Source organism: Spermophilus citellus, assembly GCF_964194105.1.
Source record: "Spermophilus citellus genome assembly, chromosome: 3".
Taxonomy (NCBI): domain Eukaryota; kingdom Metazoa; phylum Chordata; class Mammalia; order Rodentia; family Sciuridae; genus Spermophilus; species Spermophilus citellus.
In genome coordinates this window covers 117,329,237-117,353,645 of record NC_138184.1, presented here as the reverse complement: position 1 = coordinate 117,353,645, position 24,409 = coordinate 117,329,237, and the positions used below count along the sequence as shown (strand labels likewise).

Here is a 24,409-nt window from a genome sequence, read left to right as displayed (position 1 = left end):
CTTACTAGGAGAGACCTGAGTCACATATCAAAACAGGATGCTTCCTCTTTTGGCCCTACATCTTGAAGTCCTTTATATGAATTTTTGAATGGACTTTGCTGTTTCTGAAAAATCCTGATGGCATTCTTATAGGGACTGAATTAAATCTATAGATCAATTTGGATAACATTTCTTTTTTGAAAATATTATTTTAATCCATAAACACAGGATTCCTTTTTAGTTATCTGTATTTTCTGCAGTATGTTGTAGCATTCAATGTATAGGTCTTTTGCTTCTTTGGTAAAAATTTATTCCTAAGCATTTCATTGTTTTTAATGCTATTGTAAATAGAATTTTTTGAATATTTTTTATTGATTCTTTTTAGTTATACATAACATAAGGATTCATTCTGACACAATTATAAAAGCATGGAATATAGTATTCTCTAATTCAATTTCCAGTACTTTCCCTTTCCCTCTACTCCTCTTTTCCCCCATTCTCTTCCCTCTACTCTTTTGACCTTCCTGATGTTTATTTACAGAGTTTTTTCAAAAGTTTGTGTCTTGTGGATATACATAATGGTGAGATTCACTGTGGTATATTCATATATGTACATAGGAAAGTTAAGTCAGATTCATTCCATTGTTCTTTCCTTTTCCCTCTCCCTCAATCCCCCCAGTACAAGTTTATTTCTATGGAATCTCACCCTTTTATTTTTTCCCCTTATTTTGGATGAGCTCCTGCATATCACAGGGAATATTGAAATTTCATCTCACTCCAAGAGGAATGGCAGTTGTCAATAATATATATAATAATAAGTATTGGCAAGGATGTGGGGAAGAAGGTATACTCTCATATGTTTGGTGGGACTACAAATTAGTGCAACCACTCTAGAAAGCAGTATGGAGATTCCTCACAAAATTAGGAATAGATCTAGCATATGACCCAGCTATCCCTCCCTTTCATATATCCAAAAGTTCTAAAATCAGGATATACTATAGGGATGCAGCCATATTAATCATTGTAATGCTCAATTCATATTAACCAAGCTATGAAACTAACATAAGTGCCTTCAACAATGAATAAAGAGAATGTGGTATATATAAGAGTATTCTCCTCAGGTTTTCCCGTCCCGAGCCTGAGCGATCTGTCTGCGCGACGCAGGCAAATACCAGCCTGGAATCACCTGTTCTGTAGTTGAATGAGCTGAGATTAGTAGAAAACAGGGATGATTGCATCAGCTCTCCATGATGGCGGCTGCTGTCCTCCTCCGTGTTCCGACCGGTGTCGGGAATCGAACTGGATCGGTTCTCTCCTCTGTTTCAAAGCTGGCACTCAGCACTCAGCACGGCCAGTGCGCCACTGGCAGGAGCCCCAGAATCCGCTTCGCTGTAATCCCGCTCTGGAACCTCGCCGCTAATTAACTAGGGCGCGTCCCAGACTCCATCTACGGGGCGGCCGCCGACCAGGTACTCTTGTGTTTGTTTTTTTAATTTTTATTTTAAATTTTTGGTATTTTACTTTTTTGAGAGAAGGATTACTGTAAGATTCTTGATTTTAGACGTTTCTTCCTGTTCACAGTGGACATTTGCATTATTTTCACAGCATTCCTTTAGTTTCAGTAAGTTGAAAACTCCTCTCAAATTATTTTCTAATTTTCCTGTGGCTGATCTTTGTAAACTATTGGTTAATTTATATTCTTTGCCCCAAATGCTTCACTTGTCTTCCATTGATTTACCATATCATGGAAACAATCAATACACATGAACATTGTCTTTCAATAAAAAAAGTGGTAGATTTAGAACACAAGAGGAACAAAACTTAATCATTAGATGAAAATGTAGACTCTTAAGGCCAATTTTCTGCCCCCCAAATTAGCCAGGTCAGGGTTCAACCAACTGGCTCCACTGCTAAGTACTGAATAAAGAAAAGCTTGATGATCTGAGAAAACAAAAAATTAGACTCTTAAATCTCACTACGAATAAATAAAAGGTAATGAAATCCAACATACCCCTGTCTCCATGGAAGGAGGGCTCCTCCTGTCTTTCTATTTATCTGCTGGGTAACCTTTGTGGCCATGGTTAGTAATAACCAGGGTCTGTCCATGGGATGTGTCACCACACACTTCCTTGGAGTCAAGTATTGAACACATAAGTTTTACTTTTTTTTTTTTTTTAATTTAATAGTACCTGTTTTTCACACCATTAGGTAATATACACACCACTGTGAAAGCAAGCAGACATGAAATTCTATTTTTAAAATGCAGTAATGATAAGAGAAATGAAAATAATCTCAAGGCAGAACAATGACAAACTAGAGTCTATTAGGTGACTACTGCAGTCTAAGAAAGTGGAGGGTGCAGAATCCCATTCTATCCCACAACTGTGAGGGTGGAAGAAAAAGGCTATAGGATTGGCAGTTTGGCAATGTACATCCAATGGTTAAGCATGCAAAATCCTTTGTCCCAGTGACTCAATTTCCAAGAATTTAGGATGAAGTTAAAAAAGATGGGTTGAAAGTGTTTCTGGAAGTATACCAGGATCAGGATAATCATCATTTGCAGGATGATTATTGTATGTAGGGCACTTGCTAAATGTTTTACTTGACCTAGTTCATTTTTTCAGTGACCCATTAATAATACTATTATCCCCATTTTACCACTGAGAAAACTAGCTTGGGAATTCAAGTTAACTGTCTGACTTACAAGGTGCCCAACATTGCAATATGAACTCCAGCAGGACACTAAGCTATGTTAGAGATTACTTTACCCAATGGGAAAAATAATCTTTTTAAAATTTTAAATCCTGTGATAGCTATAGGAAATTGTGGGACATTATTCTTTCATTAGATTAAAATCTTCATTCGATATTAGCAAAATTTTTCTTCATTTCACTTGAAAGGGTATAAAATTTTAAGTACATTATCACATTGATCAAGATAAATATTTTTTCTATTAATCATCACATTAGCTAATCATTCTTTTTCAAAAAGTTACCTTTTTTTCAGATTTTAAATAACTGGCACACTGTAGCTTGTAATGTTCTTTTAACATTTCTTTAAAATTCCAGTGATATCTATAATAATGAACTCTCAACTTGCCTCTAATGTTTTTATTTCTTCCATTTTTACAATGTTAATTTAATATTTTCTAAAACTACCTTTCAATTTGTTTTTAATTTGTTGTAGTTGAGATGAAACCCAGGAGGCTATACTACTGAGACTCAACCTCAGCCCTTTGTATTTTGAGACAAGATCTTGCTGAATTGCCCAGGTGGCCTACAGAGCTGTGATGCATAGCACTTTCATAGTCTTTCAGTTCAAAGTTTTCTCCTTATTGAGTAAAGTAATTTCTAACATAGCTCTTGCTTGGAAACCACCTAAGATTTCAGTTTTATTTTTGCAACCCTGTCACCACCTGTTGCTTCCTGAGAGAATAGAGTGAATCTGGATCAAAGTATAAGAGTGTGCTATTTAAGGCTCAACCTTGTTTACAATGAATAGAGAATCACAGGGTTAGGGTAAGAGAGAATGGGGACTCAGAGAGATGATCCCTGCAAGCAAGGCTGTGGTTTCCATGGTATCTGCCGATAAAAGTACATGTGTCTTGGAGAATTTAAAGAAACTGAAAAGCCCCATAGAGGAAGAAGTACCAGGAGCTATCATGGAAAGTCTGCTCAAGTTACATTTTGAACATTCACCACTCAGAACTAACCAGGTTAGTCACACTGAGTGATGTGGTATACACACAATTAATGATACTCAGTATAAAAAGAAGGAAATCTCATCATTTCTGATATCATGGGTGAACATGGAGGACAGTGCATTAAGTGAAATAAGTCAGGTACACAAAAGCACCATATAAACCTCACTCATGTGTGTAACCTAAAAACATTAATTTCAAAAGTGGAAAGTCAGAAAGTGTTTACCACAGGTGGCCTGGTTAGAAAGAATGAGGAGCCTGTTGGGGTGTTAGTCAGATGTCACATAATTACAGTTAGGCAGTAGCAATAAATTCCAGAATCTAATGTTTAACACTGCAAGTACAGATAATGGTGGATATTACATTGTTTAAAAAATGTGGATATTAAGAGTGGATATTAAGTGTTCACCACAAACACAACTATTTAGGTAATGAATGCTAATTAGCTAGATTTAACCATTCCACAATGGATATATATTTTCAGACATGTTGTATCCAATAAATATATATTTCTATATTAACTTACCTTTTTATCTAAAGAGCTAAGGTATTTTATTTTTAAATGAATATGGCTCAGAAAAGGTGTTTCTTAGTGTAGCATCCCAGGATTTCCTGTAGCACTTAAAACAAGAAAGTCTAGGCTCCATGTAAAAAAAAACCAAAAAAACAAAAACATGCTTGCTTCATGATTAAGAAAGCCTCCCTAGCCAAAGATTATCCTAGGAGCAAGAGGAGGATGCAAGATGAATTAAGGACAAGAACTCAAGGAAGGGAGTAAGATGGGATCTTTCTGTAGACATTCAGATGACAAGTAATGACAACTTGGTCTAAGACAATGGATGGAAGGAAAGATGAGGAATTCCATTGACCAAGGGGAAGGAATCAAGTTAGAAGAAATAGAACACGTACTTAGATTATGACTGGGGATGAAAATTATGATTACTATAACCCATATTACATTACATTTCTGTATCCTTTCTCTTTTAAAAACAATATCCAGTTCTCAAGTCTGAGAATATTAGCATAAAATGGTGATATTAAGGAATAGCTAAACCCTGACAGTGTGTATTTAACTAACTATAAAGGTACATTGGCGTTTGTTGGCTAGTTTAGGGAAACATGGGCAGCATATTGAATTTTAAAGTACTTGTAAATGCAGATTTAGAACTAAAGACAGAAGACACACTACGTAGTCACCATCTGTGTATGTTGTGTGATAGGCTTCTATAACATGATTATATGTAAGCTAGGGTTTTCATTTACTTTGTACCTAGAAAATAAGTGTATCATCTATTCTCAAGAGGCAAAGAACAGTGAAATACAACATAACACTTCATGCATAAATCAAATGCAAAATGAGCCATGATACAAACACCAATATGTGCATTTTAATTATTTTTAAAAGGAATCTGTAGATCAGGTTTCCCTTCTAATGAGCTTAGGTGTCACCATTCATATTTAAGAAGTAAAAAGCTAAATAGACCAACTGAAAAAAAATGAATGATCATTCTGGGGTCTCTAAGAGAGGTAAAGACCCAGAGCAAATGGCTGCCACCAAGAAAAAAAACAGGTAGCACAGGAGTCAGGCCTTACCTGAGCACCTCTGAGCATGCAGCCAAGGAAAAGACAAGAGACACCTAAATGTAACTGACAATTCATTGAAATTGCTGAAGGCTCAGTACAGACATCTGTAGGAAATTAAAAACAAAATATATATGCCGGCTCAGGGAGGACCTCATAATTTTGAAAGATTGAGTTCTAGATCAACCAGGTTTTCCTAAAAATACCAGAGAAAAACTCCCTGATGCCTCCAGAAAGAGAGAGAAAGAAACATCCTTCTGAAATATTCTATAGCACTATTCTTCCCAGCAAGGCTGGCCTGCAGGAAAAACCAGTTATCAGAGCCTGATCTGTGGGGAATTAGCAGCTAACCTGCATATGGTAAGGGGAATAGCAACTCTAGCACACTCTAGCCATTCAGTCCTACCTATCCAAAGGGAAGAGAAAAGAACTTAAGCACCTGTGAAGTTCACAGTCCACAGGCACAACCTACCCAGAGAATGAGACCTAATTATAGGAGTCTAGTTTCCCTTCCCCTTGCTACCACATGACCACTTACAGCACACTCTTTGACCCAGCACATCATATCCAGCCATCAAGGAAAAATTACAGCCATACCAAAAGGCAAAAACACAATCAGAAGAGACAGACTAAATATCAGACAAAACAATGGAGGGTGCCAGAACTCTCAGAAACTTAGCTCCACTGTCACTCATAACCAAAAAGATTGAGTAAAGAAAACTGAGTTTTGAAAAGTCAGTGGTGTCCTCACTCATCAACTCCTTTAACATTTTACTCAAAGTAAAAATTATTCATGTAATAACACAAGAAATTCAAACCCATAAACTTGTCTTTGTTTGCAGATGACATCTGTGAAAATAATTGGCATCAATAACTTCCTAGAATGAATAAGATTTTACAGTAAGATTTCAATATAGAAGGTTAATACATAAGAGCCAAATGCTTTTCTTTTAATTCTATCAATTAACAAAAGTAGAATTTGAAATTAAAAACTGAAATACTAAAAATAAAATACAAAGGTGTAAATCTGATAAAATGTGTACAAGGCTTATCGGAGGGAAACTAAAATTCCAATGAATCAAAAAATAAAGAAATGGAGCACTATTCCATGTTCCTGGATAGAAAGATTCATTATGGTCAAGATGTCAGTCAGTTCTTTCCCACTTAATTTATACAGTCAATGCAATGCTAATCAAAATCAGTGAATTATTTCGTGAATAGTGGAAAAATAATTTTTCCAAGTCACAAGGAGAAGCAAAACATCCACTATGACCAATAGAATATATTTTTTCTCTTTCCACATTTTTATATTGGTAGATTACATCTAAATAATATAATATTGAAAAAGAACAAATATGGAGGAAAGAATTATCCAATATCAAGACTTAATAGAAAACTACAATGGTTTGGGGAAAAACATGCACAAATTGGTAAATGGAGAAGACTTTATAGCCAGAATTTGACTTACATCAATAATTGGACAGAGGAAAAAGGCAATGCAATAAAGATAATCTTTTCAACAGATGATCCTAGACATCCACATGCCAGAAGAAAGATAAATGCAGACACAAAACTCATACCCTTCACCCAACTACTGTGAAAATAAATCACAGACCTAAATGTACAACACAAAAATTAAGAACTCCTAGAGTTTTATAGGAGAATATTTCAATGATCTTGATTAATTATGACAAGGACTTGATATAACATCAAAGGCAAAATCCATGAAAAAATAAATAGGTTAGTAGGGCTTCATTAAAACCAATGTGTGCTCTGTGAAGGACACTGCCAACAGATAAGAAAGAAGACAAGACACAGACTAAAACAAAATATTTGCAAAAGACATCTAATAAATGGCTGTTATCCCAAATATAACAAAAACTCTTAAAATTCACCAATAAGAAAAGAAGTTGACTTTAAAATGGGCCAAACATACAAGCACCTTGCCAAAGAAGACATATATGAAAAGATATAACAAGTAAGCATGTAAAAAGATGCTCCATATCATATGAGAAAATGCAAATTAAAACAAGATGTCACACTATATCTATTAGAATGACCTGAACCCTGAGCACCTGTAACACCAAACACCAGTGAGAATTTAGAGCAGCAAGAACTCTGATCATTCCCAGGTGGAATGCAAATTTTACAGCCACTTTTGAATACAGTTTGGTGGTTTGTTAAAAACTAAAATATTTTTATAAAATGATCCAACAATCATGTTCCTTGCTATCTACCACAAAGTGTTAAACACTTGTGTCCATCCACACAAAAACTGGCACAAGAATATTTAGAGCAGCTTTATGCATAACTGTCAAAAATTGGGAGCAATCAAAGTGTCCTTCAGTAAGGGAATGGAAAAATAAACTACATCTAGATAACATAATATCATTTAGCACTAAAAAGATGTGACCTATCAATCCAGAGAAATAATAGAACTTTAAATGCATATTACTACCTGAAAAAAGCCAATCTGAAAAGTCTACCTACTACATGCTTCAACTATATGACATTCTGGAAAAGGAAAAAATATCGAGATAGTAGGAAAAAAAGAACAAAAAATTAGTTGAAACTACTCTTCTTGATATTATAATGGTGGATATATGTCACATACACATATGTGTATGAATGTACAACAAGAATGAACCCCAATGTAAATTGCAGATTTTGAGTGACTGCAATGGATTTTGGGGGATTGGGGTACCAGGGATTGAACACAGGGACACTTGAACACTCAGCCACACCCCAGCCCTATTTTGTATTTTATTTAGAGACAGAATATCACTGAGTTGCTTAGTGCCTCACTATTGCTAAGGATGGTTTGAACACAGAATCCTCAGCCTCCCGAGCCACTGTGATTACAAGCGTACTCCACCACCATGTCTGGTGATTGCAATCTATTAATGTACATTCATCAATTAGAGTAAATGCACTACTTTGGTGGAAGATATTGATAATGGGGGAGTACACAGAAAGTCTCAGTATCTTCTTCATTTTTCTGTGAACCCCAAATTCCCATAAAAAGATTAAATTTCCTTTAAAAATAAGTTCAATTTTTGGAAACATGATTGGAGCATTGTTTTGTGTTGTTGTTCTTGCTGCTGATTGTCTTGTTTTGTTTTGCTACTAGGGATTGAACCAAGTGGCATTCAACCCTTGATCCACATCCCCAGCCCTTTTATATTTTATTTAGAGACACTGTCTTTCTAAGTTGCTCAAAGCCTTGATGAGTTTCTGACACTAGTTTTGAACTTGTGATGCTTCTGCCTCAGCTTCCTGAGCAACACAGGATTACATGCTTGTGCTACTGTGCCAAGTGGGATCTAGTTCTTAATATCCCCCATCTAGAATTGAAGACTATCATTCTAAGTGAAATAAGCCACTCCCAACACACCAAAGGCCAAATGTTCTCTCTGATTTGTGGATGCTAGCCCAAAACAAGTGATGTTGGGTAGGGGAATAGTAGAAATCCATTGTATTCAACAAAGGGAAACTAAGGGAGGGAGGAGGGGAATAGGAAAGACAGTAGAATTAGTCAGTCATAACTTTGCTAGCCTTATATATGTATACACAATCAGGGTAACTCCAGATCATGTCAATTACAAGAGTGGGATCCTGGATAGAATAAGTGATATTCTCTCTCTCTCTCTCTCTCTCTCTCTCTCTCTCTCTATATATATATATATATATATATATATATATATATATATATATATATATATAAAGTGTATATAATATATACTGAATGTATATAATATATGCTAAAGTACATTATCCTGTCATATAGAACTAAACAAATTTAAAAAGTATTCCCCACCCATTCACACCAAATTTCTAATTCCCATGCCTTCTTCAACATCTATCCTAACAGCCACAAACCATGTCATAAAAACCTGTTCTGGTGTTTGCTGACTGGCAGAAATTAACCTTTACTTCCAGGGTTTCAGAGTTTTCATAAAATGATTCCTACATGTTGATATGCCAGGGATTCTACTTTCAGATTGTTAACAACTGATTTTAAATTGTAAATAATTGATTATTTTTGGATTTTTAAATTGGAAATTTAAAATTGCCACTGTACTTACATAATTGCTTTTCCCATACTCATGACTCTCTATTTCAACACAGCTCCTATTATAAAGAAATATCCCATCATTTAGTGACATCACTCTCAGTAAGGATGTAATTTTTGATCCTCTTAAACAATCTGCTAGTGGATAAGCCTCAAACTGAAAAAGAATCACAAGACATAAATTACTGCTTTTTCAACATCAACATTATCCAAGGGCATTTTCATTGTATATTGGTGCTATTTTCTACTGAAATCTCATAATTCTAGTCTTAACAATGAGTGGATTGGAACTTGGATTCTATCCTGGGTGATATGAAGTTTAGTTGAGAGTTCATTAGACTGAGATGATTCCAGGGCTTCAGCTTCCTCCACAGGTACATGGAGAATTAATGGAAAATGTTACATGAAAACTAGGAACCAGTTTAAGTTTTTAGTAAAATGAAACTAGGAAATTTACCAATTTACAGAAACTGCTAACCAACATCTATGTAGGATCTTCTGACTCTAGTCAAATATAATTTGCATTGTACTTCTACATCAGCCTATGGAAACTCACTGCCCACACTGCTGCCATGAAACTCTGAACATCTTCTGGTTCTGAGTGCTGCCCAATTCATTAATCCTTCTTTCCTCTAATACTGTTAAAACTTTAGTCTTTTCTTTTAACGTAGGTTCCTCTGCATCATTTTGATTCTATGTATCTGGTCCTTAAGAATAGACTTGAGAAATCAGTCTTCCAACTGCCATGAGCAAATGTCTACAATGTTAGATAAGGAGATGACAGAGCTCACTATAGCAAAGGGCTCTACATACATTCTGATTCAGTGTTTGCTTGTTGTCTCACAGAAAGAACAGGGATACTGAAAAGAGCAACAGTCTTAGCTATAAACATGACTGCATAGGTTCCTTTGTGCATTAGTCTTTATTTGACCCCTCAATGACATGAATATCTTCAAAATCCATCTTACTGATTTGTAATGTTGGAAGAGTCTTACTTCTTTCAAAGTTCTTCCTAAGAAAATCTAGGTCAAGTCTAAAACATCAGTGTTTAAGTTCTCTTTGTGCATTCTGGGTTCTGAAAATTAAAACATTCCTATTGTGATGAAACCAAGGAAAATAATCAATGACAATTAGGTATTTGTAAATCAGGACTATTTTCCTTGAATAAATTACTGTCTGTCCTCAATGTTGAAATACTGAAATTCAGCAGTGGAGGTGTTTCTATTCATGATGGGAGTAGCTAGCTGAGGAAGGATGCTCTGTGTTCACTGCTGGGAGTTTACAGTATGTTACTAACTGAGGAAGGATGTTCTCCCTCATTACAGGGATTTCAGCTAGTAGCTCAGCAAGAGGGTCTAGAAAGAATTACCTCCCCTTCTGGCCCTATCATTGTATAATATGCAACTAGTCCATAATAGGAAAAAATCATGATCTTTATTGGTGAGATCTTAGGAATTGGAAAACATCATGAATTGGGTACTATTGTCCAGCCTTCCCTCTGCAGAACACCTGCCCATCTAGAAACACGCATGAATCACTAACATAAGCCCCCTGAGATCAGCTTCCTAAGAGGTAGGGCTTTGGATACAGAATCCCACTTTCTTCTCACTGAGCCACTTTGTAAATACAGTCACTTTCATTGCCTCAACTATTTAGCTGTCAACTTGACTGGCCAGTTGTGGGGAAAGCACCTGGATTTTAACCCTGGTAACAATATACAACTCTGAAATAATCTTGTCCCTGGATTTATATTTGTACAGGCAATTCAGAGCATCTATCTTTCATTATTTCTGCATTTCCTAACATTACAGAATCAGAAAACCTAGAATTGCTCACTTTCCTCCCCAAAAGAATACCATTTTCTCAGCCAGGTGCAGTGGCACATGCCTGTAACCCCAGCAGCTAGAGAGGCTGAGGCAGGAGGATCACACGTTCAAAGCCAGCCTCAGCAGTAGCAAAGGGCTTAGCAACTCAGTGACACCCTGTCTCTAACTAAAATACAAAGTAGAGCTAGGAATGTGGCTCAGTGGTTGAGTGCCCCAGAGTTCAACCCTGGTACAAAATAACAACAACAACAACAACAAAACATTTTCTCCACATTAGCCATAGACATTTTTTAATAGAAGAATCTAAGATGCTAAGGGGTACACACAGAGCTCAACCTCTGTGCATACACCATGCAGACACAAGCACAGTCAGAAAAATAGTAATTACTACAGTCTTACTTGACAAACTCCTTCAGTACTGTCATCCTTCTCATGGGACTCAGTCTCATATCTTTAGACAGGGCCTCATCATTATACAGTCTTTATGGTTTGCATGTATTAGACCATTTTGTAAAAAGTTAAAAATATGGCTACACAAGCAAGAATAAATTTATATTAAGAGAGAAAACTATGGTAGTGGGGGTGGGGGAGCCCCACCCAACCAACTTAGGTGTTGCAATTCTGGGTCATAGACTTCTGCAAAAACACTATTTCTAAATCATGATTAAATAGTGACTTATTCTTTTTTTTTAAAGATTTATTTATTTATTTATTTATTTATTGGTTGTTCACAACATTACAAAGCTCTTGACATATTATATTTCATACATTAGATTGAAGTGGGTTATGAACCCCCAATTTTACCCCAAATGCAGATTGCAGGATCACGTCGGTTACACATCCACAATTTTACATAATGCCCTAATAGTAATTGTTGTATTCTGCTACCTTTCCTATCCCCTACTATCCCCCCTCCCCTCCCCTCCCAACTTCTCTCTCTACCCCATCTACTGTAATTCATTTCTCTCTTTGTTTATTTTCCCATTCCCCTCACAACCTCTTATATGTAATTTTGTTTAGCAATGAGGGTCACCCTTCATTTCCATGCAATTTCCCTTTTCTCTCCCTTTCCCTCCCATCTCAAGTCTCTGTTTAATGTTAATCTTTACTTCCTACTCTTCCTCCCTGCTCTGTTCATAGTTGCTCTCATTATATCAAAGAAGACATTTGGTATTTGTTTTTTAGGGTTTGGCTAGCTTCACTAAGCATAATCTGCTCTAGTGCCATCCATTTCCCTGCAAATTCTATGATTTTGTCATTTTTTATTGCTGCATAGTACTCCATTGTGTATAGATGCCACATTTTTTTTTATCCATTCATCTATTGAAGGGCATCTGGGTTGGTTCCATAGTCTAGCTATTGTGAATTGTGCTGCTATGAACATCGATGTGGCAGTGTCCCTGTAGCATGCTCTTTTAAGGTCTTCAGGGAATAGTCCGAGAAGGGCAATAGCAGGGTCAAATGGTGGTTTCATTCCCAGCTTTCCCAGGAGTCTCCAAACTGCTTTCCAAATTGGCCGCACCAATTTGCAGTCCCACCAGCAATGTACAAGTGTACCCTTTTCTCCACATCCTCGCCAGCACTTGTTGTTGTTTGACTTCATAGTGGCTGCCAATCTTACTGGAGTGAGATGGTATCTTAGGGTGGTTTTGATTTGCATTTCTCTGACTGCTAGAGATGGAGAGCATTTTTTCATGTACTTGTTGATTGATTGTATATCCTCCTCTGAGAAGTGTCTGTTCAGGTCCTTGGCCCATTTGTTGATTGGGTTATTTGTTATCTTATTGTCTAATTTTTTGAGTTCTTTGTATACTCTGGATATTAGGGCTCTATCTGAAGTGTGAGGAGTAAAAATTTGTTCCCAGGATGTAGGCTCCCTATTTACCTCTCTTATTGTTTCTCTTGCTGAGAAAAAACTTTTCAGTTTAATTAAGTCCCATTTGTTGATTCTAGTTGTTAACTCTTGTGCTATGGGTGTCCTATTGAGGAATTTGGAGCCCGACCCCACAATCTGTAGATCGGAGCCAACTTTATCTTCTATCAGACGCAGAGTTTCTGATTTGATATCAAGCTCCTTGATCCATTTTGAGTTAACTTTTGTGCATGGCGAGAGAAAGGGATTCAGTTTCATTTTGTTGCATATGGATTTCCAGTTTTCCCAACACCATTTGTTGAAGATGCTATCCTTCCTCCACTGCATGCTTATAGCCCCTTTATCAAATATAAGATAGTTGTAACTTTGTGGATTAGTCTCTGTGTCCTCTATTTTATACCATTGGTCCACCCGCCTGTTTTGGTACCAGTACCATGCTGTTTTTGTCACTATTGCTCTGTAATATAGTTTGAAATCTGGTATCGCTATACCGCCTGATTCAAACTTTCTGCTTAGAATTGCTTTTGCTATTCTGGGTCTTTTATTTTTCCATATGAATTTCATGATTGCTTTATCTATTTCTACAAGAAATGTCGTTGGGATTTTGATTGGCATTGCATTAAATCTATAGAGAACTTTTGGTAATATCGCCATTTTGATGATGTTAGTTCTGCCTATCCATGAACAGGGTATATTTTTCCATCTTCTAAGATCTTCTTCTACTTCTCTCTTTAGGGTTCTGTAGTTTTCATTGTGTAAATCTTTCACCTCTTTTGTTAGGTTGATTCCCAAGTATTTTATTTTTTTTGAGGATATTGTGAATGGAGTGTTTTTCCTCATTTCCATTTCAGAAGTTTTGTCGCTGATATACAGAAATTTTGCCTTTGATTTATGCGTGTTGATTTTATATCCTGCCACTTTGCTGAATTCATTTATTAGTTCTAGTAGTTTCTTTGTAGACCCTTTTGGGTCTTCTAGGTATAGAATCATGTCATCTGCAAATAGTGATAATTTAAGTTCTTCTTTTCCAATTTTTATGCCTTTAATTTCTTTCGTCTGTCTAATTGCTCTGGCCAGTGTTTCGAGAACTATATTGAATAGAAGTGGAGATAGAGGGCATCCCTGTCTTGTTCCGGATTTTAGAGGGAATGCCTTCAACTTTTGTCCATTCAGAATGATGCTAGCCTGAGGCTTAGCATAGATAGCTTTTACAATGTCAAGGTAAGTTCCTGTTATCCCTAGTTTTTCTAATGTTTTGAACATAAAGGCATGCTGTACTTTGTCGAATGCTTTCTCTGCATCTATCGAGATGATCATATGGTTCTTATCTTTAAGTCTATTGATGTGGTGAATAACATTTATTGATTTCTGTATGTTGAACCATCCTTGCATCCCAGGGATGAATCCTACTTGATCATGGTGCACTATTTTTTTGATGTGTTTTTGTATTCGATTCGCCAGAATTTTATTGAGGATTTTTGCATCTAGGTTCATTAGAGATATTGGTCTGTAGTTTTCTTTCTTTGAGGTGTCTTTGTCTGGTTTCGGGATCAGGGTGATGTTGGCCTCAGAGAATGAATTTGGAAGAGCTCCCTCTTTTTCTATTTCCTGAAATAACTTGAAAAGTATTGGTATTAATTCTTCTTTAAAGGTTTTGTAAAACTCCGCTGTATACCCATCCGGTCCTGGGCTTTTCTTGGTTGGTAGTCTTTTGATGGCTTCTTCAATTTCATCCATTGATATTGGTCTGTTCAGATTGTGTGTATCCTCCTGACTCAGTCTGGGCAAATCATATGACTTAAGAAATTTATCGATGTCTTCACTATCCTCTATTTTATTGGAATATAGGTTTTCAAAATAATTTCTAATTGTCTTCTGTATTTCTGTAGCATCTGTTGTGATATTGCCTTTTTCATCCCGTATGTTAGTAATTTGAGTTCTCTCTCTTCTTCTCTTCGTTAGCATGGCTAAAGGTCTTATTTATTTTTTCGAAGAACCAACTTTTAGTTTTGTTAATTTTTTCAATAGTTTCTTTTGTTTCAATTTCATTAATTTCCGCTCTGATTTTAATTATTTCTTGCCTTCTGCTACATTTGCTGTTGTTTTGCTCTTCCTTTTCTAGGGCTTTGAGTTGGAGTGTGAGCTCATTTATTTGTTGGTTTCTTCTTTTTTTGAGGAATGACCACCAGGCGATGAACTTTCCTCTTAAAACTGCTGTGACTTATTCTTTTTGATACTAATATTCAGAGACTGAACTGGGAAGGGGATCTATCACTGACCTACATCCTTGCCTTTTTTTTTTTAGGTAGGGCTTCACTAAGGTGCTTCAACTGGCCTCAAATTTGTCATCCTCTTGCCTTGGCCTTTGTGGCTGTGATTATAGATGCACATCATGACAACAGCTAAATCTAACTTTTAAAGACAGGGTTGTCTTCTACAGAGACTACCTCAGTCACCATTACCTGTCAGGTAGCACAGCTCAGCAAGATGTACATGTGAACAGGGAATAAGGCTATTGCACTTTTTCCATCTGCCTTTTGTGACCAAGAGACCATCATTGTGGTTCCTGTTGGCATACATGGCCCACATGGCATACATCCCACAAAGCATTACACTAAAGTGACTATTCTCTTTTCTACCCTTGTATGCAGTGATGGCTGAAAGACACTTAAGAGTATACAGTGCTCACTGAGCTTGCTTTGAAAATTCCTAAAGCATTCTGAGAACTTTTAAGAACACTTGCACTAATGGGGAAGGGCAAACCCTGACCCCTTTTAAAATTTTTAATTACAGATATACACCCAACATTTCTTCTCAGTCTTTCCCCCTAAGCTCATAGTTCCTGTTTCCAGGAGGAAAAGACATTTTTTAAAAAAAGATGTCACAAACACCTTCCTACACTTATGCTGCAATTCTCAAATGGCAAAGTGCCTTTCCTCCCAACAAAAAATAGTGATTCTGCTAGAGCCTTCCATAGCACTCATCAAAAAGGACCTTGCAAATGATAATCTGTCACAAGGGTTCTGGCACCAGGTGTTTCTTAAGCACCTGGGAAGTTCAAGAGTTCTCACACCTCAAAGAAGACAACTTCAAATCTGGCATTTGTGACTATTCTTCTAAGCCAGCCTCCTAGTTTGAATTCTTAAGATACTGATGCAAAGAGTTTTGTAATTATTTAGAAAAAACCCTGGTATTCACCTGTGTCCCTGTCCTAGAACTTTCTCATGGTATGGAGTTCAATGATTCTGCAGTTTGCAACTCCATCAGAGCCTTTCATATCTCCAGCCCACTCAAGCCAGCTTCTTCCAGGCTCCCCATCCCAGATGATGATGGATGCCATCATCCACCCATTTCCTCTCCTTTTCCTGGTACCCCAAAGATCCACACCATCAACAAGTCCTGCCCATTCCTATTCACCTCTCCAAGCCAGGACACCACCATTTACATGAGTCACATTAACAACTTTCTCATTGGGTGCCTTACCTCCATTTTTATGTAGACACTGCCCACACTTTGTACATATTGATAAAATAGTATTTAAAAACAGATCTCTTGAGCTGGGGATGTGCCTCAGTGGTAGAGTGCTTTCTTAGCATGCTCAAGAACCCAGGTTCAATCCCAGGGCCACAACAAAATTAAACGAAACAAAACAACAACCCCCCCCCCAAAAAAAAAAAACCAGATCACTTGATTCATCTACATAACACTACATGATCTCAGCAAAGTCCAATTTGTCGCAGGGAACAAAGTTCTATATAAGGTGTTCCCTAGCTCACTTTCCAATAAGGGTGCAGCCCCTGCCTGCTCCTACACCTCCTGCCCTGTATCCATCTTACTTCTCTAGAGAACACACCAGCTGTTTGAGATAGGGTCACAACAGGCCCATCCTGAAAAGTGTGTCTTTGTGCCTCCGTCATCCCCTTCATTCTCCTCGCCCTGATCTGCACACAGCTCACTTCTGACATGCATATTTCAGCTTCTCAGAAGTTTTCCATGACACACAATCTAAAGAGCCATGAGAGAATCTCCATAACCTGAAATACTATCAGAACAGATTCATCCTATCTGCCTGCTGTGAGAACCCAAGTCCCTCAATCAGGAGACTCAACTGTCCTAGCATGCACAGCCAAGATGCAACTGAGGCACTAACTGCTTTATTGGAGAAAATACAGAAACATTGAAGTTGGCCCACATGCCAGGGTAACACTGACACTGGGCCATTCCCTTGGATGCCCATTAGAGTGCAGTGTATTTCCAATGGCTGCACATGGCTATACTTTGGGTTCTTATAAACAAATAGAGGTCTTTTCCTTATCATTTATCTGCAACTGGTTTCTAGTTGCTCCAAGTGTCTGGCTTTCTTTAAATGATCATTCTTTCATTTGTCAAAACTAGAAAGTCAACCATGTCAACTTGCGCTTCCTGGTTTACTGAGCTAAGTTTACTTATTTCTTTGTGCACACTCAAATTTGAGATTGGGGAACCCATGAATTGTAAGGCTTAGCACATAACTGACTTCACATCAAATGTAATTAATCATTTTTACTCTTTTTGCACCAAGTACTACAGAGATAAGACTTCTAGACAAGTACATTTTTTTTCTATCTGAAGACTGACCATGTTTTATTTTTATCCGACAGTCCGTCTACATGTTGAAAACTATTCTAGCCACTTCTAATGCTGACAGAGTGGCCCTGCTAGAACTGTGTAATGATGCCATATTGCCCCCTACACAGGCACTTGAACACATGGATAATGGATGAAGCTGTCCTAGTCCCCAAAGGAAACTATGTTAATACTATTTATCTAAGGTTTCTAAATAAGACTTCAGAGAATTTGATTCCACTAAGGTTAAAAATTCTAAGATTCAAATATATTTTATAAATAAAATTTCCTACCTGGTGATAGAAGTCCACAATGCTGGTTTAGCTGCCATCTGTTTTTTTAAATGTATCTCTGGGAGTCTGATCCCAATTGACAGAATCCACCCTGTAGGTTCTGTTGTTGTATCTGTGGTGTAATCCCAACATAAGAGGGTATTCTTGACTTAGTCATTGCATACAAAAGTATTTTTAATCCTCCAAGTAATTGGAGGATATATTAATACTCAATTCACATACTGTACAACTCACCCATTTAAGGGGATTAGCCAATGGCTTTCATTGTATCTGCAGAGTTGTACAATCAACAATCTTAGTATATTTCTACCTCCCCAGAAAGAGCATCAGAAACACAAGCAACCACTCATTTCTACCCCAGCCTCCTAACCCTAAGTCAGCTAGAAATCAACTTCCTACCTCCTAAGAGTTGCCTTCTCAAGTATCATGTGGATTGAATTATACATGTAATCTTTCCTGAATTTCACTTAACTTTATGTTTTCAAGGTTAATTTGGGCTGTTGCAAGTGTTGGTAACTGATTTCTTTCTATTACCAAATAATGTCATATTGGAACCAGAAGCAATGTCCCATGTGTATAATCCCAAAGACTAGAAAGACTGAGTTAGGAGGATGACAAGTTCCAGACCAGCCTGAACAACTTAGCAAGACCCTGTCACAAAACAAACAAACAAACAAACACAACAAAAACAAAAACAAAGGGCTGGGACTTTAGCTCAGTGGTAGAGCATTGCCTAGCATGGGTGAGGCCCTGGGTTCCATATCTAATATCAAAATCTTATATACACACAATGCATATGTATACACACAAATACATATATATTTTCTGTTGGATGGATACATCAATTTGTTTATCTGTATACCAGTTGATAGACCTTAGGGTTATTTATATTTTGGGTAATTATGAATAATGTTATGGACATTCAAGTACCAATTTGGGGAGACAAAAAATTTCATTACTTGGGGTGGGGCTGTGACTCAGTGGTAGAGAGCTTGCCTAGCATGTGTAAGGCACTGGGTTTGATTCTCAGCAAAGCACATAAATAAATAAATTAAAGGTCTCTCAACTAATAAAAATATTTAAAATTTTTTTAAAGTTTTCCATTGTTTTAGGTATATAACTAGGAGTAGAATTTCCGGGTCATATGTTGTGCTATCTTTAGTCTGACATTTCCTCAAATAATATTTTTCAAAGAAACTACATTATTTTACATTTCTACTGCAATGTAGGAAGGTTGGTTCTACATTTCCCAAATCCTTACCAAGTTGTTATATCTGATTTCATTTTAGCTAGCTCATGGATGTGAAGTAGTACCTTATTTTGAGTCTCACTGGGTGATGATGTTGAACATTTTTTATGTGCTCACTGGCCAGAATATCTGCTTTGGAGGAAGGTCTGTAGAGAAAGTTCTACTCAGATGATGTGTCCATTTTTTAAACATTGGCTATCTTTGTGTTGGGTTCTGTTCTTTATATATTTTGGATACATTTTCTTTTAAGACATGTTACTTGCACATATTTTGTCCTTGTCTGTCAGTTGTCTTTCCACTTTTTTGACAATATACTTTGAACAAAAGTTGTTAACTTGAAGTTCAATCTACCCATATTGTTCTTTATCATTGTGCTCTTAGTGTCCTATCCAAGAATAGTTTGCCTAATAAAGTCAAAATTTACTCCTATACCTTCAAAGAAAATTCCCCCTTTAGCTTTTACATACATATAAGTCTATTTTGAGTTAGTTCTGGAATTAAATTTGGGTAAACACTGTGCATTGTGTGAGGGGTCAGGTGGATATTCAGTCACCCCAGCATATAACTGAGAAGACTTTTCCCCCTTGTTTAATTATCGTGACATTCCTGTCAAACTAAGTAACTGCAAAGATGAGGGCCAACATCTGGACTAAGCTCTATTACAGTGGCCTGCAGGTCAAACTTTGTGCCAGTATCACCCTGTCTCAATTATTGTCACTTTTTAATAAATTCACAGTTGGGGAATGTGAGTTCTCCAACTTTGTCCTTTGAAGATTGCTTTGGTAAAGTAATTGGTTATTCAAATCCACTGTCTTATCAAGTGAATACTTCTTGTGTAGAAGAAACATTAAGATAAAATGTTCCAATAAAAAAGTAGCCAATGCATTATACTTAAGTGCTGATTTTTAAAATAGCCTGTCATTCACCCAAAAAATAAAAAGAGAAAAGAAATGCAGAAAAAACATGCTGCTCTGGGTAAGCAGACCCAATGAATGGGCATCAGAGACTGAGGAACAGTAGAGCCTAGAGACCCTCTAGCAGGCTGTGTAAACAGATGAGATGAGCAGCAAATAGTTATTATGATGTAGAGTTCATGCTATTTCTAGTCCTAAACTTCAACATTCAGTGATTCAACAAATATAGGAACATCTTTTGTTTGGGCAGAAGCAGTAATCAAATTAATGATTGTGTAATATTTTTAAAAAACAGACTTACTTTGTAAAAACAATTAACCCAATGAATTCTTTGACTACTTTCTCTTTGGTATTTCTTGCATTTTTTTCAAATATCTTCATTACAAAATCATAAGTAGTTTCAATTTAGAGTACTTCATGGTTCAGGTTGGCACAGAGAGTAAGGCTGTTTTCATATGGAAGAATGGAAGGAAGATAACCAGACAAGATTGCCAACCAGCAAGCAGAAGAAACTGCAGAACAGGGTGAAGGTCAAGCTCTGCACATGAAGCAAAGTGTTTCAGGGCCTGAGCTCTGGGTCTAAAATACATACCAGTCAACTGGTTTTGATTTCTTAATTTTAGCAATTATATATATATATATATATATATATATATATATATATATATATGTATATTTAGTTATATATACATATGTACAAATATATAGATACATATGTATAGGTATGTACAAATAAATATATGTAGTCATATACATATGTATATGTATTATATATTTTATATTATACATATATTATATACAAACATATATATGCACATCTCAACAAATAATATATATAAAATAAGTAAAAATTGCTATTAAATTTTTTTCAGAGAGAAAATTATTTCTCAATTTTTAATTGATTTAGGCTTCCTACAGTGTTTATTCAATAACTGAATACTGGGGTCCATCCCTAATATCAAAATCTTATGTAAATATAATGTATATATACACATACAAATCCACACATATTTTCTGTTAGATTGATATATCCCATTTGTTTATTCATATACCAGTTGAGGGACAGAAGTTTAATTGCTTTGCAAGCAAAGGAAAAACACAGGGGACTCTTATACCAGAGGCTGTGATTCTACACCTCAGGGGGAACAGACGGTTTTTAATGATGTGATTTCAGGTGTGTCTGGTCCTACTTCACTTGTTAATCTGAGATATAATCATTTTTTAAATCTTATGGTGCCATTCTCAACTCTGAATTTCTTCACTCCTGTGGTGGGTATGTGCTCAAGGACAGATAACTGGACAAAAAGTAATCCTGTTCCCCCCCCAGATAAGGTACGGGGAGAGGAAGATGAAATAAAAAATGTTGATTTTAAAATAAACTTCAGTGGCAGAGCATCATGCTGGGGTTTTCATGTTAAGTTTTTAATTTAATTTATACTTAACTGAACTTTATTTGTCCATGGTGGGTGGGTTGTATTGTTTAAAAGGGCATCACTTTTATACCAGTTAATATAGAAAATCATATATTAAATCTGTAGAACATTATATTTTCCACTTATACAAACTTATAGTAAAACTTATAGTAAAATCAATTTGTTTCAAATTCATCCGCTTCAGAGTTCTAGAAATTTGGAAATCAACTGAAAGGACTCTTTGTGTCAGAGTTGGGGAGTTGACCACCTGGGAGGATAAGGAGGTGTGGAAAACAGTATATGATGGATGGGGAGGGAGATGAAGCTGGAAACAGAAGTAGGATCCCATATGGGGGAGCTCCCATGGGACCTGATGATGCTCAAAAAACACTTGAAGAAACAAAAGAGAGATGGTAGGAGCAAAAAGTAGGGCTCTTCTGAGCCCTTTTGTTCCCTGACAACTAGGTAAGACACTTCTTGAGGGTAAGGATGTCCAATGCTCACTGTCCTCCCTGCCCCACTCCCCACTGAAAAATGGCTCCCTAACAACTGAAAACACAAGTAGAAGTTCCTGAGGGTGTAAGGGCCTTTCATGGGGGCTGCCCTGTGAGTTCACCACACAAAGTTGGGAACAGACAATTCAATGGTGGACCAGTCTTTCATGGAAAACAACATGCTCATGAGATGTCACATGATGGAGTCCCTTATTCCATCAACTGCCAACCACTCTACAAGCACCAGCCCAAGAATTCCTGATGCTCAGAACCTGGTGACCTCATCTTTAGAGAACAATGGGACTGGGCCTTCTGGGGACTCCCATTGGTGGGCAGAGTAGTGGGTGAGTTCACTCTTTCCAGAGCCATAGTCCTGGTAACCAGAGTGAAACTTACGGATTCACAAAAGGAGGACATGGGCCTTCCAGGCAGTAAGTAAACCCAGACCTTTGAGTGTGGGGGACAAACTTTCAGGGAAGACCCTTTGAATGAATGGGGGTGGTGGCTGCCTGAATGGAGTGCTATTTAATTAAGAGACAGACTCCTCTAGGAAACTAAGGACTCCTCGAAGGCAGAGACCATGTTCTGCCCAAGCAGAAAAGATACACTTGAGGTCCTTGCCCTTAGTGAGGCTTCTGGGTCTGAGTGACTGTATGGGTCCTGGACTGGGAGCCTGTTAGAGTCTGTAAACAAGTCTGGATGGCGCCTGGCATCTTGCCAGAGGGAGTGGTTTGTGAAGTAACGCCAGGGAGCCATTAAGTGTGGAGATTTCTTATTGGTTGACTGCAGCATCTAGTTTATGTTAATTAAGATAAGCTGTGTGGAATGTATAAATACCTCTGTTGTCCTACAATAAACGGCTCCCACTCCTGCTGTATCAATGTACACAAGTTCTTCATCACCCCCTGGTTATTTTGCTGCAGCCAGACTGCAGCAGGAGCCAGAAGGCCTGACTTGAGTCTGGGCAGATCATGGCCCCTCTACACCTAGTGTTCCTTATCTGTAAAAGGCTAATGGGGTCGCTTACATGCCCTGCAAATATAGCTTTGACTGAATCAGGAAATTATTAGGCATGTCTTTGAGAAAGGTGGGAGGGAATGAGAGGATGAATGAGCCAATGAGATACAGTTCAGGTCCCAAGCTAGAGCTGTCAGTCAGCTTGCCTCTTTTCTTTTTTTTACTGCCTCAGAGTGGGTGCCCTGGTACTTTGGATTGTTGGGGCTCTGCACCGTGATAACTGTTGGCTGCATCCTCTTACTCCACTGGAGGAAGAACCTGCGGAGGAGGCAGCGTGCCCAGCAGTGGGTGGAGGTGATGAAAGCTGCCACCTTCAGTTACAGCCCACTGCTGTACTGGGTCAACAAACTACGCAGGCATGGCATGATGGCCACCATCAGAATAGACCCTCCCCAGCCTGTTGCCTATACGGATATTGAACTCCAGATTCCGGTTCTTCCATCGGATCCACTCCCCCATGAAGACATGCGTCACACCTTCAGAGGTGGAAGCCCCAAGGAGGAAGCCGCTGTTCCCCTCCAACCTGCTCTGGTGGTTTCACAGGAGCCCTCACCTAAGGGGATGCCAGAGCGCCAGACCCCATCGCCCTTCCCGATTGTTTTTCCAGAGATCCCCTCTGCCCCTCCCCTCCACACCCTGAACTTTCCTCCCATGCTGTCCCACTCTGCCTCCTACCCCTTTCTCAAGGCTCCTGAAAGGCAGGTCCACTAGTATTCCCTTCCTGCACTGGCCCAAGGGGTGAACTGCCCCAATATGTAGACTTTGACTACAGGGTTGAAGCCTCCTCTCACTGAAAGGAAGAGCTTCAGGGGCCAGGTATTAGAAAAAGGAGTCAAAGACTGTGATCCTGATACACAGGTCATAACCTTTATAGATGTTACATAGTAAAGTTTTGTTTTAAAAGTCATAGTCATTTGCGTCTCATTTGCCAGTAGGAAGGCAATGTCCTTCCCCTGTGTGATGGTGCACAAGTCTCACCAATACAATGAGAACTGGAGGCAGGCTCTGAAGAGACACATTGAGCCAATACTTGTGGATGAGCTCAATTCCCTCCATCAAGTATTCAATGTGTTCAAGACCCTGGGCTAGGTCCCCAAAGGCACTGCTCTTCTGCAGGATGGGAAGTAAAATTGCCACAAGAGTAACAGTTGCCAATGGCACAGGGCTACGGCAGTCCACAGTGGCTATGCCACTGGCCAAGCAAGTCAATATGAGGTCAGTGAACCACACCACACTATGTGCTGACTGGGTGATATCTATGATGTGTCGATTCTTAGCTGGTAGTTTCTCTACATTATTTCTAACAGAACAACACTGCAAAGTGGTTATTATGATTTTTCTTTTACTGATGAGGAGACAGGTTCCAAGGGCATATGCCATTTTTTTTTTATGTT

General features: G+C 37.8%; 1 protein-coding gene across 1 annotated transcript in view; it reads left to right on the top strand.

Annotated features, from left to right (window-relative positions):
* LOC308643414 (zona pellucida-binding protein 1-like) overlaps positions 1 to 23,726 on the top strand; it is a gene marked incomplete at both ends in the record, with an annotated part of 90,099 nt that extends 66,373 nt beyond the window's left edge. Inside the window, one exon of the mRNA XM_081283268.1 lies at positions 23,188 to 23,726. Within this exon, the coding sequence (XP_081139394.1) occupies positions 23,188 to 23,726 (539 nt within the window). The remainder of the gene's footprint in view (positions 1 to 23,187) is intronic.
* Positions 23,727 to 24,409: the final 683 nt, after the last annotated feature.